This window comes from Clupea harengus, chromosome 20, assembly GCF_900700415.2.
Source record: "Clupea harengus chromosome 20, Ch_v2.0.2, whole genome shotgun sequence".
NCBI lineage: Eukaryota > Metazoa > Chordata > Actinopteri > Clupeiformes > Clupeidae > Clupea > Clupea harengus.
Window position 1 is genome coordinate 1,653,005 of NC_045171.1, and position 17,765 is coordinate 1,670,769.

General features: G+C 44.0%; 2 protein-coding genes across 6 annotated transcripts; both read left to right on the forward strand.

Annotated features, from left to right (window-relative positions):
* Nucleotides 1-299: 299 nt before the first annotated feature.
* ran (RAN, member RAS oncogene family) lies at nt 300-2,926 on the forward strand. Its single transcript, XM_031587589.2, has 6 exons — nt 300-457; nt 574-658; nt 772-897; nt 1,021-1,208; nt 1,994-2,164; nt 2,454-2,926. The coding sequence occupies exons 1-6, from the start codon at nt 425-427 to the stop codon at nt 2,496-2,498; spliced, it is 648 nt and encodes a 215-aa protein (XP_031443449.1). The 5' UTR covers nt 300-424; the 3' UTR covers nt 2,499-2,926.
* Nucleotides 2,927-3,865: 939 nt separating this feature from the next.
* Nucleotides 3,866-17,764, forward strand: LOC116217925 (syntaxin-3-like). 5 transcript variants are annotated; one of them, XM_031558104.2, is made up of 11 exons: nt 3,866-4,083; nt 8,335-8,412; nt 11,275-11,374; nt 11,687-11,761; nt 12,400-12,470; nt 13,174-13,282; nt 13,784-13,857; nt 14,290-14,424; nt 15,133-15,243; nt 16,790-16,896; nt 17,520-17,764. In XM_031558104.2, the coding sequence occupies exons 1-10, from the start codon at nt 4,048-4,050 to the stop codon at nt 16,877-16,879; spliced, it is 879 nt and encodes a 292-aa protein (XP_031413964.1). In that variant the 5' UTR covers nt 3,866-4,047; the 3' UTR covers nt 16,880-16,896; nt 17,520-17,764. The 5 variants fall into 5 exon arrangements, with proteins under 5 accessions (XP_031413964.1, XP_031413966.1, XP_031413963.1 ...); XM_031558105.2 differs by lacking the exon at nt 3,866-4,083 and adding an exon at nt 4,094-4,595; XM_031558106.2 differs by lacking the exon at nt 16,790-16,896 and having other exon boundaries at nt 3,867-4,083.
* The last annotated feature ends 1 nt before the right edge of the window (nt 17,765 follows it).

Consider the following 17,765-nt stretch of genomic DNA (forward strand, 5'->3'; position numbering starts at 1 on the left):
AATGGCCTGGAATTTGCCATTTCCGGAGTGTTTCACAGTCATATGAAAGGCTAACCCCTTTTCTAGTATGAGTGTAATGTTTTTCTGGGGTTTTGTAGTGTTTTTCGGACGGCCCGTTTTGGAAAGGAAATCTTGTGTTGTAACGTTAACTTAACTTAGCGCGCTAGCCAAGTTAACCATCAGGCTAACGTTAGCTTGCTAGCAACGATGTTTGTTAACGTTGTGCGATGTAGGCCTTAACAATGATGCGTATATTTTTTTTAAGCCATGCGGATTTCACCAAAACCAAGCAACGAAACATGCACACACTGTGTAAACGTTGGTTAGCTTAAAGGTAGTTTCCTCCCCTAGCTTAAGTTGACCCTCCCGCCTTCTGTGTTACAGACTGATACACTGCGACACGCAGACCGATCAACAGACAACCATGGCAGAGACCGAACCTCAAGTCCAGTTTAAGGTAAGGTGATGAAGTGATGCGTAATTGTTGGGGTTCGCCACTGTTTGGAATGCCGTCATTGCTCTCAGTCGACGTGATGGAGTCGAGTCTCATTGTGTCTCCTCCGTTGTCCTCAGCTTGTGTTGGTGGGAGATGGTGGTACCGGAAAAACTACATTTGTGAAGAGACATTTGACGGGAGAATTCGAGAAGAAATATGTTGGTGAGTTGTACAAAATTGCGTTGGAAGGAACTCACTTTAAACGTTCTCATGAATTACCCTTGATTTGAGTGTACTTGTGTCGAATCATAGTGTGTGATGTCGTCTTTCTCTAGCCACTCTTGGGGTGGAGGTTCATCCTTTGGTCTTCCACACAAACAGAGGAGCCATAAAGTATAACGTCTGGGACACAGCTGGTCAAGAAAAGTTTGGCGGTCTCAGAGATGGCTACTACATTCAAGGTAGGTGTTTATTGTTTATAGCTTTAGGGTAATTGGACTGCCAAGATCCTGTGTACTCTGTTTAAGATTCTATTGCAGTATTTTTTTTGGCTTCTACTAATCTGTTTTTATGTGCGTCTCCAGCTCAGTGTGCGATCATCATGTTTGACGTGACATCTCGAGTGACCTACAAGAATGTGCCCAACTGGCATCGCGATCTGGTGCGCGTCTGTGAAAACATTCCCATTGTACTGTGTGGCAACAAGGTGGACATCAAAGATAGGAAAGTTAAGGCCAAGAGCATCGTCTTTCATCGCAAGAAGAATCTGCAGGTAACTTGTCAACACCCAGTAATTTCATTACTGTGTGCGTGGACGGGTCCTTAGAGGCAGGGTTTGGTGCACCCAGCTTGTTGTTTTTAATGGTACAGTGTGTAGTTTAGTGGCATCTATTGGTAGAAATTGAATATAATGTTCATCATTTTCATAAGTGTAACTTGTGTTTTAGCTTAGAATTAACTGTTTGTATCTACATAGGCAGTGGGTGCTCTACCACGGAGTTTGCCATGTTTCTACGGTAGAACAGACAAACTAAAACCCTGAGATTGGGCTTTTCGTGTTGTGGCATTTCATGGCCACCATAGGAACTCACACAGGCTTGTAAAGGGCAGGGTGTTCAGCTGGTTGCAATTCATCAACCACCACTAGATGGCACTAAAAACTACACACTGTACCTTTAAGTGTGTGTGTTATATTGACATGCCAATGTGTATCTGAAGCTCTCTCTGAGAATTGAAATGTAAAATTTGATAATTTAAGCCTCAGGCTGCGTTTTAGGTGTTCATAATGAGATTAAAATTGCCCTCTGTGCTTTTAATCCGTTGCCTAGCAATCTAGTGTACGCATTGCCCAAAGCTGACTACACATCATCTTAACTCGATGCCTAAACCCTGGGGTAACCTAACAAATGGACGAGCCGGAGAAGCCAGTTGTCTGTCAGTCCGGGACTGACCGGCCAGACTAGCCCAGTCTTCCGCTGGCTTCTCCGCCGCTCCCCCCTTTCTGTTTATCAATGGCTGTGTTCCTAACCCCCCCTCCACTGTTTGTCTTTCTCTCAGTACTACGACATATCCGCCAAGAGTAATTACAACTTCGAGAAGCCCTTCCTTTGGCTGGCACGAAAGTTGATCGGTGACCCCAACCTGGAGTTTGTGGAGATGCCTGCCCTGGCCCCACCCGAGATCGCCATGGACCCCTCACTTGCTGCACAGTATGAGCATGACCTTAAAGTGAGTATTCTCAGTCAGTTGGAACACTGCACATGGCCATAGTTACATTTACATTTAGTCATTTAGCAGACGCTTTTGTCCCAAGCGACGTACAAGGGAGAGAACAGTCAAGCTAAGAGCAATAAAAAACATGGTGTAACAATAAATACTACTTTACATAAGAATTAGAAAAACGACCTAGAAAGGAAAAAGAAGTGCAGGAATGTAACTGCTGAAGTGCAAGTTAAGCGCTAGTTGGACTGCTCGGACATTTTCTGACTTCTTCTCCATCATCCCTTTCTCCTTCCAGGTGGCATCAGAAACAGCTCTGCCAGATGAGGATGATGACCTTTAACCTGTGACTATTATACGCTCTCTCTCTCGCCATTGGTGGCCAGAAGTCATCAGGTTGTGCAGTGGCGAAAGAGCTCCCCCCCCCTCCCTGCCCCGCCCCTTTTACTGTAAAATCCCAATGCAGATTATTTTTATTTTTCAACTTTTTTCGTTTTTGTTTTTGTGTTTCAAAATGGAAAAAAGTGAATTTGTGTGGTTCTCGGATTTCAGTGTAGATCTCGCTAACAGTAAAAGCACCAATGCGCGGACCTGACACAGATACATGTACACCTGTACACATACACACGTACACAGACATGCACCCACTCAGATACACGAGTGTAAGCGCTGGTAAAGGTTGAGAGCTTTTAATGGTGTTATACAGAACTCACGTTCTGTAAGACTCCCAGCACTTAGAGTTAAACTTTGAATAAAAACATTCTGAATACATTTCGCTTGTCTCTGATTGGGATGTGGGAATCTGGCTTTTTGTTTCATCCGGTCCTGAAGTTGATGTGATGCCTTTAATAGGAATGTATGGTAAAACGTAGACCTTGCCACATTTGCACAGTGTGATTTATTGAGTGATTGCCTTGATTAGTGGGGATGATTCCCCACTGACTTCAAATACCTTTAATTGCAGTTTACTTCTACGGGTCGTGTATATATAGCTTTTACTGAAAACCCATTTAACTGAATGAACCACACCTTTTGCATTCTCTGTAAGATGAACTGAAATACTCTCGCAAGTGTTCTTCACAAGAGGTCAATTTGTGGTTCAGCAATTGTTTAAAAAAAAAAAAAAAAGATGGTCTGTATAGCGTGTTAATGCAAAAGTTCAGCTGGAAGACCGGCAATTTGGTGTCAACAATGGCTGCATAGCTCAGGAAGTGATGGGTGTATTGTTATACTGAATGGTCCCAGCAGATGGCAGCACAGGATGCTCAGCAAACGAGGGCTGGGCACACGCTCAGGTGTTTTTCACGACAGAAATGCCTCGACTTCTACGCGTTATTGCCTTGTTATGAACACGTTTAAACCCCTTCGTAGCAGTTTTGCATTGACAGTGCTATTTTTGTCCAGGGACGCATTTGGTTGCTCGGAATTTTCTTAATGCATTTAAGTCGTACACAAGAACTAAAAATAGAACACGGGGAATAATGCAAATTGTAATTTGTATTATATTTACAAGACGCATGGAGGCCTATCGCCAGTGCTCCTTAATATAATCAATTACTTGTTAGCCTTTGGGGTTAACCACTCGAACACATACCATAATATGTGACGCTGCCTTCGAACACCTCATTTCCTCTCTATTCGGTGGATCTTACACAAAGCCCTTCCTATTGTTAAACAGGTGATCTTTATCACTCTGCATGTGACAGCCTAACAGCCTTTCCTCATGAACTGTAACGATCTCTGACACGATTGGCGTTAATAAATATCAAGTCGTGCTTTTGGGAGTAAATGAGCAATAATGTATTGATCCAAATAGACTGTGTGTATATATGCGAGTAGCAGGTGGGTGTTATCCAGCCTTTAGTAGGTAACTGGTCAAATGACAGGTGGAAATGTCGCCCTCTTTAAGACCTTGGGTACACAGACAGGTAGGCAAACCCTTTAGAGGGCGAGGCCCCTTGTCAAACAAGTGCTTAAGTGTTGTCGAGCGTTGCACTGAGCATGCGTGAACTGAAAAGTGCGTTTTAGAATGATTACTGCGAAAAAGATAGGGAGGGAGAGAACGGGGGAGATTAAGCGGACTGCACACAACTGTTGTCTTAATCCTCTGAGCGGATAGATTTAGCAAAAAAGGAAAAACGGCCTTGGAACGCAGCAGCCATATTGTATGGAATACTCTTGGAATATTTTGTTCCCAGTTCTATGTCTGAAGCCCATGCTCAAACTTCAACCGAAGTCTTGGGGAAGATAGTTTAACTCTGGCAGCGGGACCTGTTACCGCTAGCTATTAAACTGGCTGTGGATTTCAGTGTAGCATAGGCTACTGATATTGCGTAGATTTTGGTACCAGACACTGCCTCTCCGTTTGTATTTGTATTTATCTTTGAGCGTAGTTGTGGTTGTTTTAGACATGAAGGACCGACTGGAGCAACTCAAAGCGGTGAGTTTACAACCATGCATTGTCCCTGGACAGTCATGGTCTTTTGAAAATATACATTCTTTCAACGCACCGTTTTATTTGAACATAATTCGTGAACTGTTGAAGTCAACGAGTCCTGTGCTTTCAGCCTGACTTAAACTTAATCTTAACGACTTCAGCAGGACCCAGAAGTTAAATTACGTCATTCTCAGGCCGATAGGTCGACCTTGGCAAGTTGGAAAAGCAGCTCGGGAGTGTTTGAACTGAGAACGCGGTTTCTTAGGTTCCACATGTTATGTTTAGGAATATGGGCCTACGATTTAAACAGCCATAATAAACGTTTCGTGTAAACTACATTTCATAAGGAGATGGTAACGTGTCTGACTTCCACAAAGCATCGGGAAGTATATGTTTCAGTTACAGAATAAACGTTGTAGGTGCCTGCTCAGCTGTCCCTGGAATGGAACCCCTGGAATGAGTGTCGCGCGTAGACAGATGATTCTCTCAGCTGATCCCGTGCATGATTGTTGGAGTCGGTGGGGGGGGGATGGGGCAGGATGGGGATCTCGTGAGCAGGATATTGTGGAATCTCATTCCCTAGTTATTCTGCCAGTCTGTTCATCACAGACAGAATCCATTGCAAAAATGTAGTGCTGTTTGGATGTGTGTAAACTCTTACGCCTAAAGTCCCTCTGTGACATTTGCTGCTCTGCCCTTTGTTTTGAAGGGCAGGGTAGATGAAGGGTTATGAGCTCCCCTGATCAGCTGTAGATGAAAAGGTAGGATGTCAACTGAAAGAACCAGGATGCAGAGAGATTATTGCTGGGAGAGTCTGAAGGCACACAGACACACACTCTCCCTCTCTCTCTCTCTCTCTCTCTCTCTCTCTCTCTCACACACTCTCTCACAGGCTTGGAACTAGTCTTACGCAGCCTGGATTTATTACCATAGTGACAAATTATTGACTGTGTGTTTTTCCTTGCCTGATGCCAAAAGCCAAAGGTAAACCTGGAGAGGGGAAGTGTGTATCAGCACAGTGACACCCTTTTGAAGCATATTGTCAGGCAGGCCCAATTCACCACAGCACAGACTTGAGTCACATACATTCAGTCACTGAACAATAGAAAGTAAAGTGTAGTTGTTTCAAGATGTGGTTGTTAAATTGGTTAATTGTTGAAAATGTTTTCACATATATTCGTGTTTTCAGTAAATATATTTTAAATTATTCATGTAGTTAATGTATGTAGGCTGTACATTATTACTTCCCTCCACGCTTTCGAAGATAGCAGGTGTAGCCTACTTTACAGGTGTACGGGTGTTCTTAATGCTCCATTATGTTTGAGTGCCAAATAAACAATCGAGATACACGTCACTCGAGCAGCAGACTCTTAATCCACACCTGCATGGTTATAATGGAACCTGTTTTGACTCCTGTTTGTCTTTGTTTGAGGAGGATTTTAAAACACTGTGCTGAGCTGCACCTGTCCTCCCCATCCCCCCCCCCCCCCCCCCCCCCCCTCCCCCTTGTTCAATGTTTAACTTGCTGGTGGGGCAAGATATTTAGTTTCCTAGTGTCTCTTAAGGTTCTAGTAGGAGCACACACACTTGCACGCACAAACACACTCGCACACACACACTCGCACGCTCTCAAGCACACCCCTATGTGTCTGTGTCTGAGCAGGTTTTAGCTTTTAGCAGATTTGTTGCATAGTTGGTGCTGACCGTGGCTATGAGGGGAAGATAGTCAGTGCTTCTGTTTTTTGCTTCACTTTGTTTTGTTTTGAACAGTCAAACATTCAGGTACGGTTTAATGCAGTTTCTGGTGGATATAATACTTTCCAGTAGTTGGATATCATACTTTTAATGGACAATAGTATAGTGTAACATTACACGGCCAACTACATCTTGTGTGCTGTGTTCAGTTCTTCGTCAGGTTGTTTTCACAGATCATGACAGTCACACATTCATTTTCACAAAGGATGTGTCTCAGCTTTGTGGTTAAACTGTCAAACAGTCTATCTCTCATGGTGTCTCTGTGCCTCCCCTGCTCCTTCTCTTTCTCTTTCTTAACTAAATGATGGAAAAACTAAAAGCTGTAAATGTTATCTCGCTGACTCAGACCTTCCAGCTTGGTGTCACTGTGTGTTGTCCTTCATAAGGTCTCCCTGCACTCGGTTAAAGCCAAAGAGCGTGTATAGGGGAAAGCCTCAAGGCAAATAATAGACACACATTTGGTAGTCAAATTGCTGTCGGGCCTGGCTCAGCCCTGGACATGTCTAAAGGCTGGGGAATAGGAAGGGGACGCCATGTTTAATATTCATAAGGCTTGTTAGCAAAGGATGGATGACTTGCTTCTTAAGGCTTTATAAAAAAAAAACTGAACTGATGTGCATCTGTCTTTGAAAGGACGACATCCTTTGTGGTTTCAACAGGACGGTTTAACCCACACAAATTGCATCACCTTTTATTCTGGCTGCAGCCTAGAAGTTATATACAAACAGCGTGCTAGAAGCATCGTATTACCGCCAAGGAAGCCCTATTGCAGAGTAAAGGTTCTGATTATAGAGCAGAATGATAGTATTTAAATGGGCAGGTGCTGATCCGGAGTGAGAGATTTAAATAATATTCTAGCAGCTAGAAGGAGCCGGTGAAGGATGATCAGCAGAGGAGTTAGATGAGCGTTCTCTTCACTTCAGCAGCTTTACATTAAAGCAACACTATGCAACAATTTGACACTTTTTGAGGTATGGTTTTGTAGTCTAGTTTTGGTAGCATCCTCAAATTCCTTTTGATAGCATATGGTCATGTGAAGGACAGATAAACACCTCTGTCTTTCCCACTTGCCATCCAGGATATGCACTATGTAGTTCTGTGTTTCCTGGCTGGAACACTTTGCAAAAATGGAAGAAAAGCTTTCACAGCATGACATTGCCAGCTATACTGCCAAAAGACACCAGTTAGTGTGCTGGCAAGCTTCTATCAGTGTCAACTGGGCTGTTGGTTGTGTATGCAAGGTTTTTGCATTCCTTTTTGTGTGCTAGTTTTGGAACAGAACTCCTTATTGCTGCTTTAAGATTCAGTATGTTCATTATGTACTGTATGTATTTTAGTATCTTTTCAGCAGGTAGGTTTACCATGTGACTAGCCATTTTTATGGCAGCTGAACACAGACAAAGCTAGTAACTTTGGGAGTAAACTTGTCTACCCTTGCTCTGGTACAAGAGAGCACCACAGAATGACCACAGAATGACGTTTATGACTGGCAAGGCCCTAAAGCAGGTCAGGTGATTTTAGTGATGAGTGTCAAAGAACTCAAAAAGTGAGCTTAGATGATTGAAACCTTTTTTCGAAAGAGTATGAAAACCGCTGAGAGAGTAGAATGGTGGGACGGCCTTGCAATAAAAATGTGCAATTTGAGGAATGCTTGCAGTTGGTGGAATCTGTATTCTGTGCTTATTTCAACCTTAGCAGCCATCATCATAAGTATGTTATGCTTCAGAAATACTTGTGAAGATATCCAAGTATGTAGTAAATTAACTATATGTATTTAAGTTTGTATTTTGCTACTCTTGTGCACACTAGTTCCTAGTCCCCTCAGCTAAACTAGTTCCTGAGCTTTTCTGTGCGTCAGTCATATATTTGAGGTTTTCAATCAGTGACCACTTTGAAATACATTGGAGAAACAACATACAGGTATCAGAAAATGAAGAGAGTAAAGAGTGCCAAAGGTAAACTGTGTTTTTCTGTGTTTCCCCTCCAGACGCTAGACACTGACGATGCTGACGATGTGGAGATTGCTGTGGACAATGCAGCATTTATGGACGATTTCTTTGTCCAGGTTTGTGTCTGTGTGTGTTTTTATGGGACAATATTACCCTCCCTGTTTTTTCTTTTTGCAGTAATAATTTTAAAATGCAATATTATATTCATTATTAACATTAATTGTTTCTTCTGAATGAGGGCCACTGATCATGTTACTTGGTAAACCGCAGTAAACTTATGAGAATAAGGGAAAAACCCCTAGGTGTTCCATTTTAATTTCTATGCAAACACCCGCACTCAATTCAACTCAGTATACTCAATAGCATTTGAAACGGCACAATGCGCTTTACAGAGCCCAGAGACTCCCTTAGAGTAAGCACTAAGATGACGGTGGCAAGGAAACACTACCTTTTAACCGACTGAAACCAGAAGCTTTACTCAGTTAAACTCTCGGCACACACATCGGAGCAGAGTAAGACATGCACATACACTGTATATATTAAAAAAAACACCGGTTTGTACCATTTCATTTGTATTTCAGTCGCAAAGCGCTGGGTATACACAGTGGCCCAAATCATTTCCTGCTCGGGTTTCATATTTCTACTGTAAATATTATTAACCAGCACAAAGTCAGCCGGCTTCAAGCATCTGCAGGCATTCAGTGTTCGTAGGAATTGGCTTGCGGAGTAAATAAAATAATATTTATTTAACTAACAATGTAGCCATATCTAAAAAGTGAATGTAAACACACTGGGTGCCCATCTGCTTGGGGCCAGTCGATTATAGAGATAGAAAAGAGGGGGGGGGGGGGGTGTAAGGGAAGGGAGGTGAGGAGGAGGAGGAGGAGGAGGAGAATCAGAAGGGAGCAGATGAATTCATACACGCATCAGGATCAAACACATCAGCATACATATGCATAGAAGCATGATGCGTAGGCCTATCAGATTCCATGATGCATACCAATACAAGATTGATAGTGGATAAAAATGGAGAGAGCCAGTATTGAAAGTATTGGTTGTGGAACAGTGGAGTGGGTAGGCAGTGTGCTCTTAAGGTTACTATTATAAGGATAAGCAGAGCAATGAAGCAGAAAACTCTGTGATCGCATTCATTCATATTACGGCTTAATATGCTGGCACACTATATGACAATAAGATCTATCTAAAGCAGAGTAGAACAGTTTGGAACAGTAGCACAGTTTGGAACAGTAGCACAGTTTAGAACAGTAGCACAGTTTTGAACAGTAGCACAGTTTGGAACAGTAGAACAGTTTGGAACAGTTTGGAACAGTAGCACAGTTTGGAACAGTTTGGAACAGTTTGGAACAGTAGCACAGTTTAGAATAGTTTGGAACAGTAGCACAGTTTGGAACAGTTTGGAACAGTAGAACAGTAGCACAGTTTGGAACAGTAGCACAGTTTGGAACAGTAGAACAGTAGAACCGTTTGGAACAGTAGCACAGTTTAGAATAGTTTGGAACAGTAGCACAGTTTGGAACAGTAGCACAGTTTGGAACAGTAGAACAGTTTAGAACAGTAGAACAGTTTAGAACAGTAGCACAGTTTAGAACAGTTTGGAACAGTAGCATAGTTTGGAACAGTAGCACAGTTTGGAACAGTAGCACAGTTTAGAACAGTTTAGAACAGTTTGGAACAGTAGAATAGTTTGGAACAGTAGCACAGTTTGGAACAGTAGCACAGTTTAGAACAGTAGCACAGTTTGGAACAGTCGGATTGGGCGGCTATGAGTAGAGGGTTTCTGCAAGTGGATCAGGTGGATAGACTGCAGTAGCATCCCACAGTGGAGATAGTGAAAGAGAGTGAGGGGAAGACAAGAGACTAAGTGAGCAAACAGACTTAGGCTGCCTTATATGCGTATATGTAATTATAGGTGGTATATGTTGATGAGGAGTAATGTTATCACTGCCATCAGCATTTGCAGTCAAATGGCCTCCTGTTCAGTGTCTGAACGATGCATGGCCTGGAGGAGCCGGAAGGACAGGGTGCCCGTATGGGAAGGAGAGGGTGCCCGTATGGGAAGGACAGGGTGCCCGTATGGGAAGGACAGGGAGCCCGTATGGGAAGGACAGGGTGCCCGTATGGGAAGGACAGGGTGCCCGTATGGTGTATAGGCAGGACAGGGTGCCCGTATGGTGTATAGGCAGTATACTGCCACGGGTGTCATATCTTGATGCATTAGTCGTAGCTATAAGATGCACTAAAGAGGAATGGTTTTAGTGTAGACTTAAAGATGTAAAGGGTGTCCGCTTCTCTGATGGAGACAGCAAGATCTTTCCACAGGATTCCGCAGGATTCCGCAGGATTCCACGCGATAGCAACAGGCTGGACGTCCGTTGTGCTTTCGGAAATAAGACTGTCTAAAGACTAAAAATAAGACTAAAAATGATGTAAAACTATAAATGCAAGTCCTTAAACAGAGACCAATGACTATAAATTGCTGTGCTATATTGAGAAATACTGTCTTTTAAAATCAGAAGTTTACAATTTACAAAGTTTACAATTTATGTACTTTACATGTATTGACTGTGTTTGTTATATGAATCAGGCTTTTGTAATCCTTGTTGTTCATGACATTTAGCATCGCAATAATAACCATTTAATAAATGTATAACGGTCCCTCTTATGTGGGTATGTGAATATCCTGCTCTGAAACATTTTTTATTTCTTGATATGCCTCAATAGGACACGAGTGTTGTGTTCACATCCTATAAATTGCACAATGAACATAATTAGTGCCACGTCGTTTTATATGAGACACCTGATATGACTTAGCATTTTGCTTATATTGAGAGATGTCTTCTTCAGCTATGCAGATATGAGTGTCTTGTATTGTATCTTGAGCAACATTGTGGAATGGTGTCACAAGTAAATATGTGATTCTCTCCACCTTTACACACGTCACTGATTTAATGTTCCAGATTGAAGACATCAGGAGTAGCATCGACAAGATTGATGAACATGTTGTTGAAGTGAAGAAGCTTTACTCGGTTATACTCTCGGCACCCACATCGGAGCAGAGTAAGACACGCACATACACTGGATATATTTAGAAAAACAGCGGCTTGTACCAACCGGTACTGTATTTCAGTCTCGAAGCGCTGGGAATACACAGTGACCCGAATCATTTCATAATTCTACTGTAAATATTATTAACCAGCACAAAGTCAGCCGGCTTCAAGCATCTGCAGGCATTCTGTGTTAGTAGGATTTGGGAGTGAAGAAAATCATATTGATTTAACTAACGATGTAGGCATATCTAAAAATCTAATGTAAACACACTGGGTGCACATTGTGTTTGACTTTCACATCGTCTCTCCCTCTCCCCTCCAGAAACACAAGATGACCTTGAGACTATCACTAACGACATTAAAAAGATGGCTAATAATGCCAGAAACAAGCTCAAGAGTAAGTACACCCCCCCCCCTCCCCCTCCCACACACACACACACACACATACACACACACATCTAAATGAAGGAGGTTTGACTGGAACAGCCTACAACCTCGACCCAAATCCTAAGACCACATTCCACATCCTTCACTACAGAATATCACTAAATAAGTCAACAGGTCACCAGCATATAAAGATCAGTATCATATGTACACAAGAGTCACGAGGAGAGCCACAGGCTTAGGGCCCCCACTACATCATCCACCCCACAGACAATAACAGCGGCATCAAGTGTTTAGTGTAGCACAGGCAGTACAGAAGTGGAGATGCCTACAATATCGACACGAGTGTGCATAGAAGTTTTTACAACGCTTTCAAATTCTGTTTGAGAATCCTTGAGAAGTAGTGTTAAAGTAAAGTAGTGTTAAAAGTGGCCTTCACCACACATTGTAATCGCTGGGGAAGAACACGTACTGATGTGTAGGAAGTATATTGCGACGGGTGTCATAAATGAACATGGACTGATCAACTGAAAGAGTAATAAAAGTTATATAAAGAGTTAAATAGGCTACTGTGTACATTGTATATAGTGTGTAACTTTTAAAATTTAGCCCTGGACATGGACTCTATCTTTTTATTCTTTATTTTTTCAGCCATTGAGAGAAATTTGGAGACGGAGCAGGAAGAAAGAGTTTCTGCTGACATGAGGATACGCAAGTCACAGGTGGGCAGCTGGCACCCTTATCTCCGCCATAAAAGTGTCAAATAGAGTGTCGTCACTGGACTGGCCAGTAAACCTGCCCTCCTCACGTCTAACCGTGCCTCTTCTGTCTAACCGTGCCTCTTCTGTCTAACCGTGCCTCTTCTGTCTAACCGTGCCTCTTCTGTGTAACCGTGCCTCTTCTGTGTAACCGTGCCTCTTCTGTCTAACCGTGCCTCTTCTGTGTAACCGTGCCTCTTCTGTGTAACCGTGCCTCTTCTGTCTAACCGTGCCTCTTCTGTCTAACCCTGCCTCTTCTGTCTCTTCTGTCTAACCGTGCCTCTTCTGTGTAACCGTGCCTCTTCTGTCTAACCCTGCCTCTTCTGTCTCTTCTGTCTAACCGTGCCTCTTCTGTGTAACCGTGCCTCTTCTGTGTAACCGTGCCTCTTCTGTGTAACCGTGCCTCTTCTGTCTAACCGTGCCTCTTACGTCTAACCGTGCCTCTTCTGTGTAACCGTGCCTCTTCTGTGTAACCGTGCCTCTTCTGTGTAACCGTGCCTCTTCTGTGTAACCGTGCCTCTTCTGTGTAACCGTGCCTCTTCTGTCTAACCGTGCCTCTTCTGTGTAACCGTGCCTCTTCTGTCTAACCGTGCCTCTTCTGTGTAACCGTGCCTCTTCTGTGTAACCCTGCCTCTTCTGTCTAACCGTGCCTCTTCTGTCTCTGCAGCATGCTGTGCTTTCACGGAAGTTTGTGGAAGTGATGACCAAGTACAACGAGGCTCAGGTGGATTTCAGAGAGAGGAGTAAAGGACGCATCCAGAGGCAGCTAGAGATTAGTGTGTACACACACACACACATACATACATATACACACACAAACATATACACACACACACATACATACACACACATACATACACACATACATACACATATATACACACATACACACACATATACACACACTCACACATGTGCGAACACATACACACACACACACACATACACATACATACATATACACACACACACACACACACACACACATACACACTCACACACATGTGCGAACACATACACACTATTTATATAGTGCATGTATTTCTATTAATTTGCATGAATGCATAAGCTCATATGCTCAACATGGAAGCACTCATCCCAACAGTTAACATGGTTGGGGACAGAGGAACAATGTTCAGCTTTATCAGTGATGTGTTTCCTGCTTCCTTATGTTCTTATTCTCCCTTCCCTTTCACCATCACTGCACACACTCTCCCTCTCTCTCCTTCTCTCTTCTGTCTCTCTCTCCTCTCTCTCTCTCTCTCTCTCTCTCACAGCTGGTAAAGCCACCACTGATGATGAGTTGGAGGAGATGCTGGAGAGTGGAAATGCAGCCGTCTTCACAGCGGGGGTAAGGCTTTGATTTGATTGGCTGGTTTATTTGGGAGTGCAGTGTGTGAATTAGAGTATGTGTGAAATTCAAGGTGTGATCCAAAGAATCATGGCCAAATCCATACTGTTTATAATGTGTGAGGTTATCAAGTGCGTAGGAAGTCATAATTTTCTTAATTATTCCATAGATGTTGTATCCCCTTTCTTGAAACAAAAATTGAGTGCCATCTTTTTTCATGAACTGCAAGAGAGCAGTGTGTCACTGGTGGGACTGTGACTGTCTGCGTTTGGCCCTTTCATAGCTATGTGCACCTGGATTGTAAACTCTGTCTCTGTCTCTGTCTCTGTCTCTGTCTCTGTCTCTGTGTGGTGTGTAGATTGTGGACTCCAGCATCTCTAAGCAGGCTCTGATCTCTCTCTCTCTCTCTCTCTCTTTCTGTGTGGTGTGTAGATCGTGGACTCCAGCATCTCTAAGCAGGCTCTGAGTGAGATCGAGGCGCGACACAAGGACATCGTACGCCTGGAGAGCAGCATTAAGGAGCTGCACGACATGTTTGTGGACATCGCCATGCTAGTAGAGAGCCAGGTACGCTCACCTTGTCTTCCCTCCTTCCTCCACAGTCGTCTCCACATTCATCCATTTGTTCTTCATCAATCAGTCTGTCTGCATTTGTATCTTCTCGTCTTCTCTTTTCCCTCCTCATCTCTCTTCTCTTCACTCTCTTTTTGTACTGTCCCGTCCTGCACTCATGCTGTAAACGTCTTCCTCTGTACTCTCTCTTTCTTTTTCTTCTTTCTGTGCCTCATCCCTCATTCCTCAGCTTTCTTCCTTCAAAGAGTGCTACTCATCTCATCTGTTGCATTGGCTGTGGCCCCCTGAGGTTTCAGGAAACACTTGAAAGTGAGTGGTCAGATTGAAGACGTGTTTTCTCTGTCTCTCTCTGTACTTATGCCGTGCCAGTCCATTTACCCTTTCATCGTAAACATGTTGTCCATCAGTGTCATTATACCAGCAGGTTTACTGGTCAGTATTTGTCGACAATCTAAATATTTTTGATGAATGATTTAATTAGCTGTATGTTAATTGTTTTCATGCATTCTGAGGGAAAGTGCATTGCAAGGTAAGGCTTCCAAACCAAACAATTAACAATTAGTCTTTCTGTGGGTTTTAATCGTTTATTTACACTTTGTGATTGTGTCTGTGTGTGTGTATGTATACTTTCTTTATGGTATAGTACTCATTTACTGTGTGAATGCATTTGTGAATAATTCCGTGTAATCTGTGTATTTTTAGGGAGATACTGTAGACAATATTGAGGTGAATGTGTCCAGATCAGTGGATCACATAGAAGTGGCAAAATCCGAGACCAAGAAGGCAATCAGGTATCAAAGCAAAGCTAGGAAGGTATGTGAACATTTCAGTATTTATCTGCATGTTTCTAGATGAAGACATGCTATGTCACCTGACAATCTCTCTTCCTCTCTCTTGCACGTTCTCTCCTTCCGACGGATAACTTTTCAGCAGCTATGACAGCCATGACGGCAGTTATGACTGCCATGACGGCAGCTATCACAGCTATGACATTTAGGTGTCATTTCCTGCCACTCACTTCTCTTTATTATACAAAAGCAGTAGTTCAGTCTTCAATAAAAACACCCACATGAAGCTTCGCACGCACACACACACACTCACCCACATGAAGCTTCACACGCACACGCACACACACACACACTCACCCACATAAAGCTTCGCACACACACACACACACACACACTCACAGAAGTATATATGCAGAACAGGTAGTTGCATGTTTCCCCAAACTTGGCTGCTCTCCTACACTTCTTTAATGTGAAATATGTTTCTTCTTTTTCTGGTTCTTCTGTCTGTGTCCACCTGCTTTTCTCCTCTGGTTCTGTCTCTCTTTCTTTGGCCCTTTCCGTCTGTTCTCTCTGCCCTATCTCTGCCCTCTCTCTCGCTGCGGGTGCGCTGGGCGCGGTCAGGGTGGCATCATCGACAGGATCGAGAGCAACATGGACCAGTCCGTGGGCTTTGTGGAGAGGGCCGTGGCCGACACCAAGAAGGCCGCCAAGTACCAGCAGGAGGCGCGGCGTGTGAGTTGCTCAGTGGAGAACGGTTCTACCCTCAGAGACCCACCCCTCGGTTCCACCCTCAGAGACCCACCCCTCGGTTCCACCCTCAAAGACCCACCCCTCGGTTCCACCCTCAGAGACCCACCCCTCGGTTCCACCCTCAGAGACCCACCCCTCGGTTCCACCCTCAGAGACCCACCCCTCGGTTCCACCCTCAAAGACCCACCCCTCGGCTCCACCCTCAGAGACCCACCCCTCGGTTCCACCCTCAGAGACCCACCCCTCGGTTCCACCCTCAGAGACCCACCCCTCGGCTCCACCCTCAAAGACCCACCCCTCGGCTCCACCCTCAGAGACCCACCCCTCGGTTCCACCCTCAGAGACCCACCCCTCGGTTCTACCCTCAGAGACCCACCGCTAAGGCCCTCGTCGCTCCCTCTTCTGCTAACTCATCCTGCCTTCTCTTGTTTCACCAAACCTTTCCTTGGCTTTCTTCTCCTCTCCTAATTGCCTGATCCTTGTTAGCAGGTGGGTGTTGCCCCCTTGTGGTGAAACCTAGTTACTATCCTTACACACACATTCACAGTTACATACAGACAACTCCCACAGTATCGCTGTCTTTGTCTTTCATTTTCATATGTTTGCTGTATGGGTGAGTGTGTGTGTGCATCCGTGCACTCACAAGGTTATCTCTGCGTGTTTGACTGACCGACTTTATCATCCGATAAATAAGTCTGTCCCACAGTGTGACTTCAGAGCCATGGCTGATGTTTTAAAGAACAAACATGTGGTTTGTTTTACACAGCTACTGGAAATAACCACATTTGCGTTGGTGTGTGTTTATGTTTTGTGTCTTCCAGAAAACTATAATTATAGTGTGTGTTGTGCTGGTGATTCTGGCCATTATTGCGCTCATAATTGGCCTGTCTGTGGGTCTCCGGAGCGCCTAAGTACAGCTGACTGTTGAGTAAGTGTGTGTCACGCCTGCTGTGTTCTCACGGGTGTGTAGAGGCTAGGCCATGGGTGTGGGGTGTGTGCTAAAGGACTTGGGCTCGTCTTTGGAGTGGGGTTGCATATTCAGTGGTGTGTTGGCTTGCATATTGTATTTGCATGGGTTTAGGCTGGTTGGATCCACATGGTTTTATGTGGTCCTGAATGGGAATGCCATTTAAAGAGATTTTACTTCCTGTATTTGTCATCTTGTAGTCTTGTAGTAAGTCCTCTCATTCTACTCTGGGGTTGTCTTTTTTGTTTTTGTTTATTTGCTTTGGGAATAATAAACTAAACTGGTTTTTCTGTAATACTACCCACAAGCTGCATATTTGCTCCACTCCCAGTGTATTGATGAATAATTGAACTTCAGCTGTATTGAATAGCTGTCTATGAAACAACTCGTAATCAACTAGCTATCATACAGGCAATGCGTTATAAGTTCATCCCGCTATCTAGGTGGAGCAAACATGTTATCCCCTTTTCTTCTGAGTCCCAGTTGGTGGAAGATACAGGGAGCTCTGTGGTTGATATGGTTCAGCTTGAGCACAAGGGTATGTTGCCATACAAGCTGACTGTGTTTCCCCCTCCCCTTTGTAGAAGATGATCATTATAGGCGTGGTCTGTGCTGTGGTGGCTGTCATAATCATCATCATCATCATCTCGCAGACCGTCTGAGGACGACCCCACCCTCCGATCATCTCAGCAAGTCCATCATCTCATCCTCATCCTCACATCACTCCCCTGCATTCATAGGCTACAAAAGGAAGGAAACAGGAGCTCTGCCCCAGGCTTCGTCCCAGGCGTGTGTGTGTGTGTGTGTGTGTGTGTGTGTGTGTGTGTGGA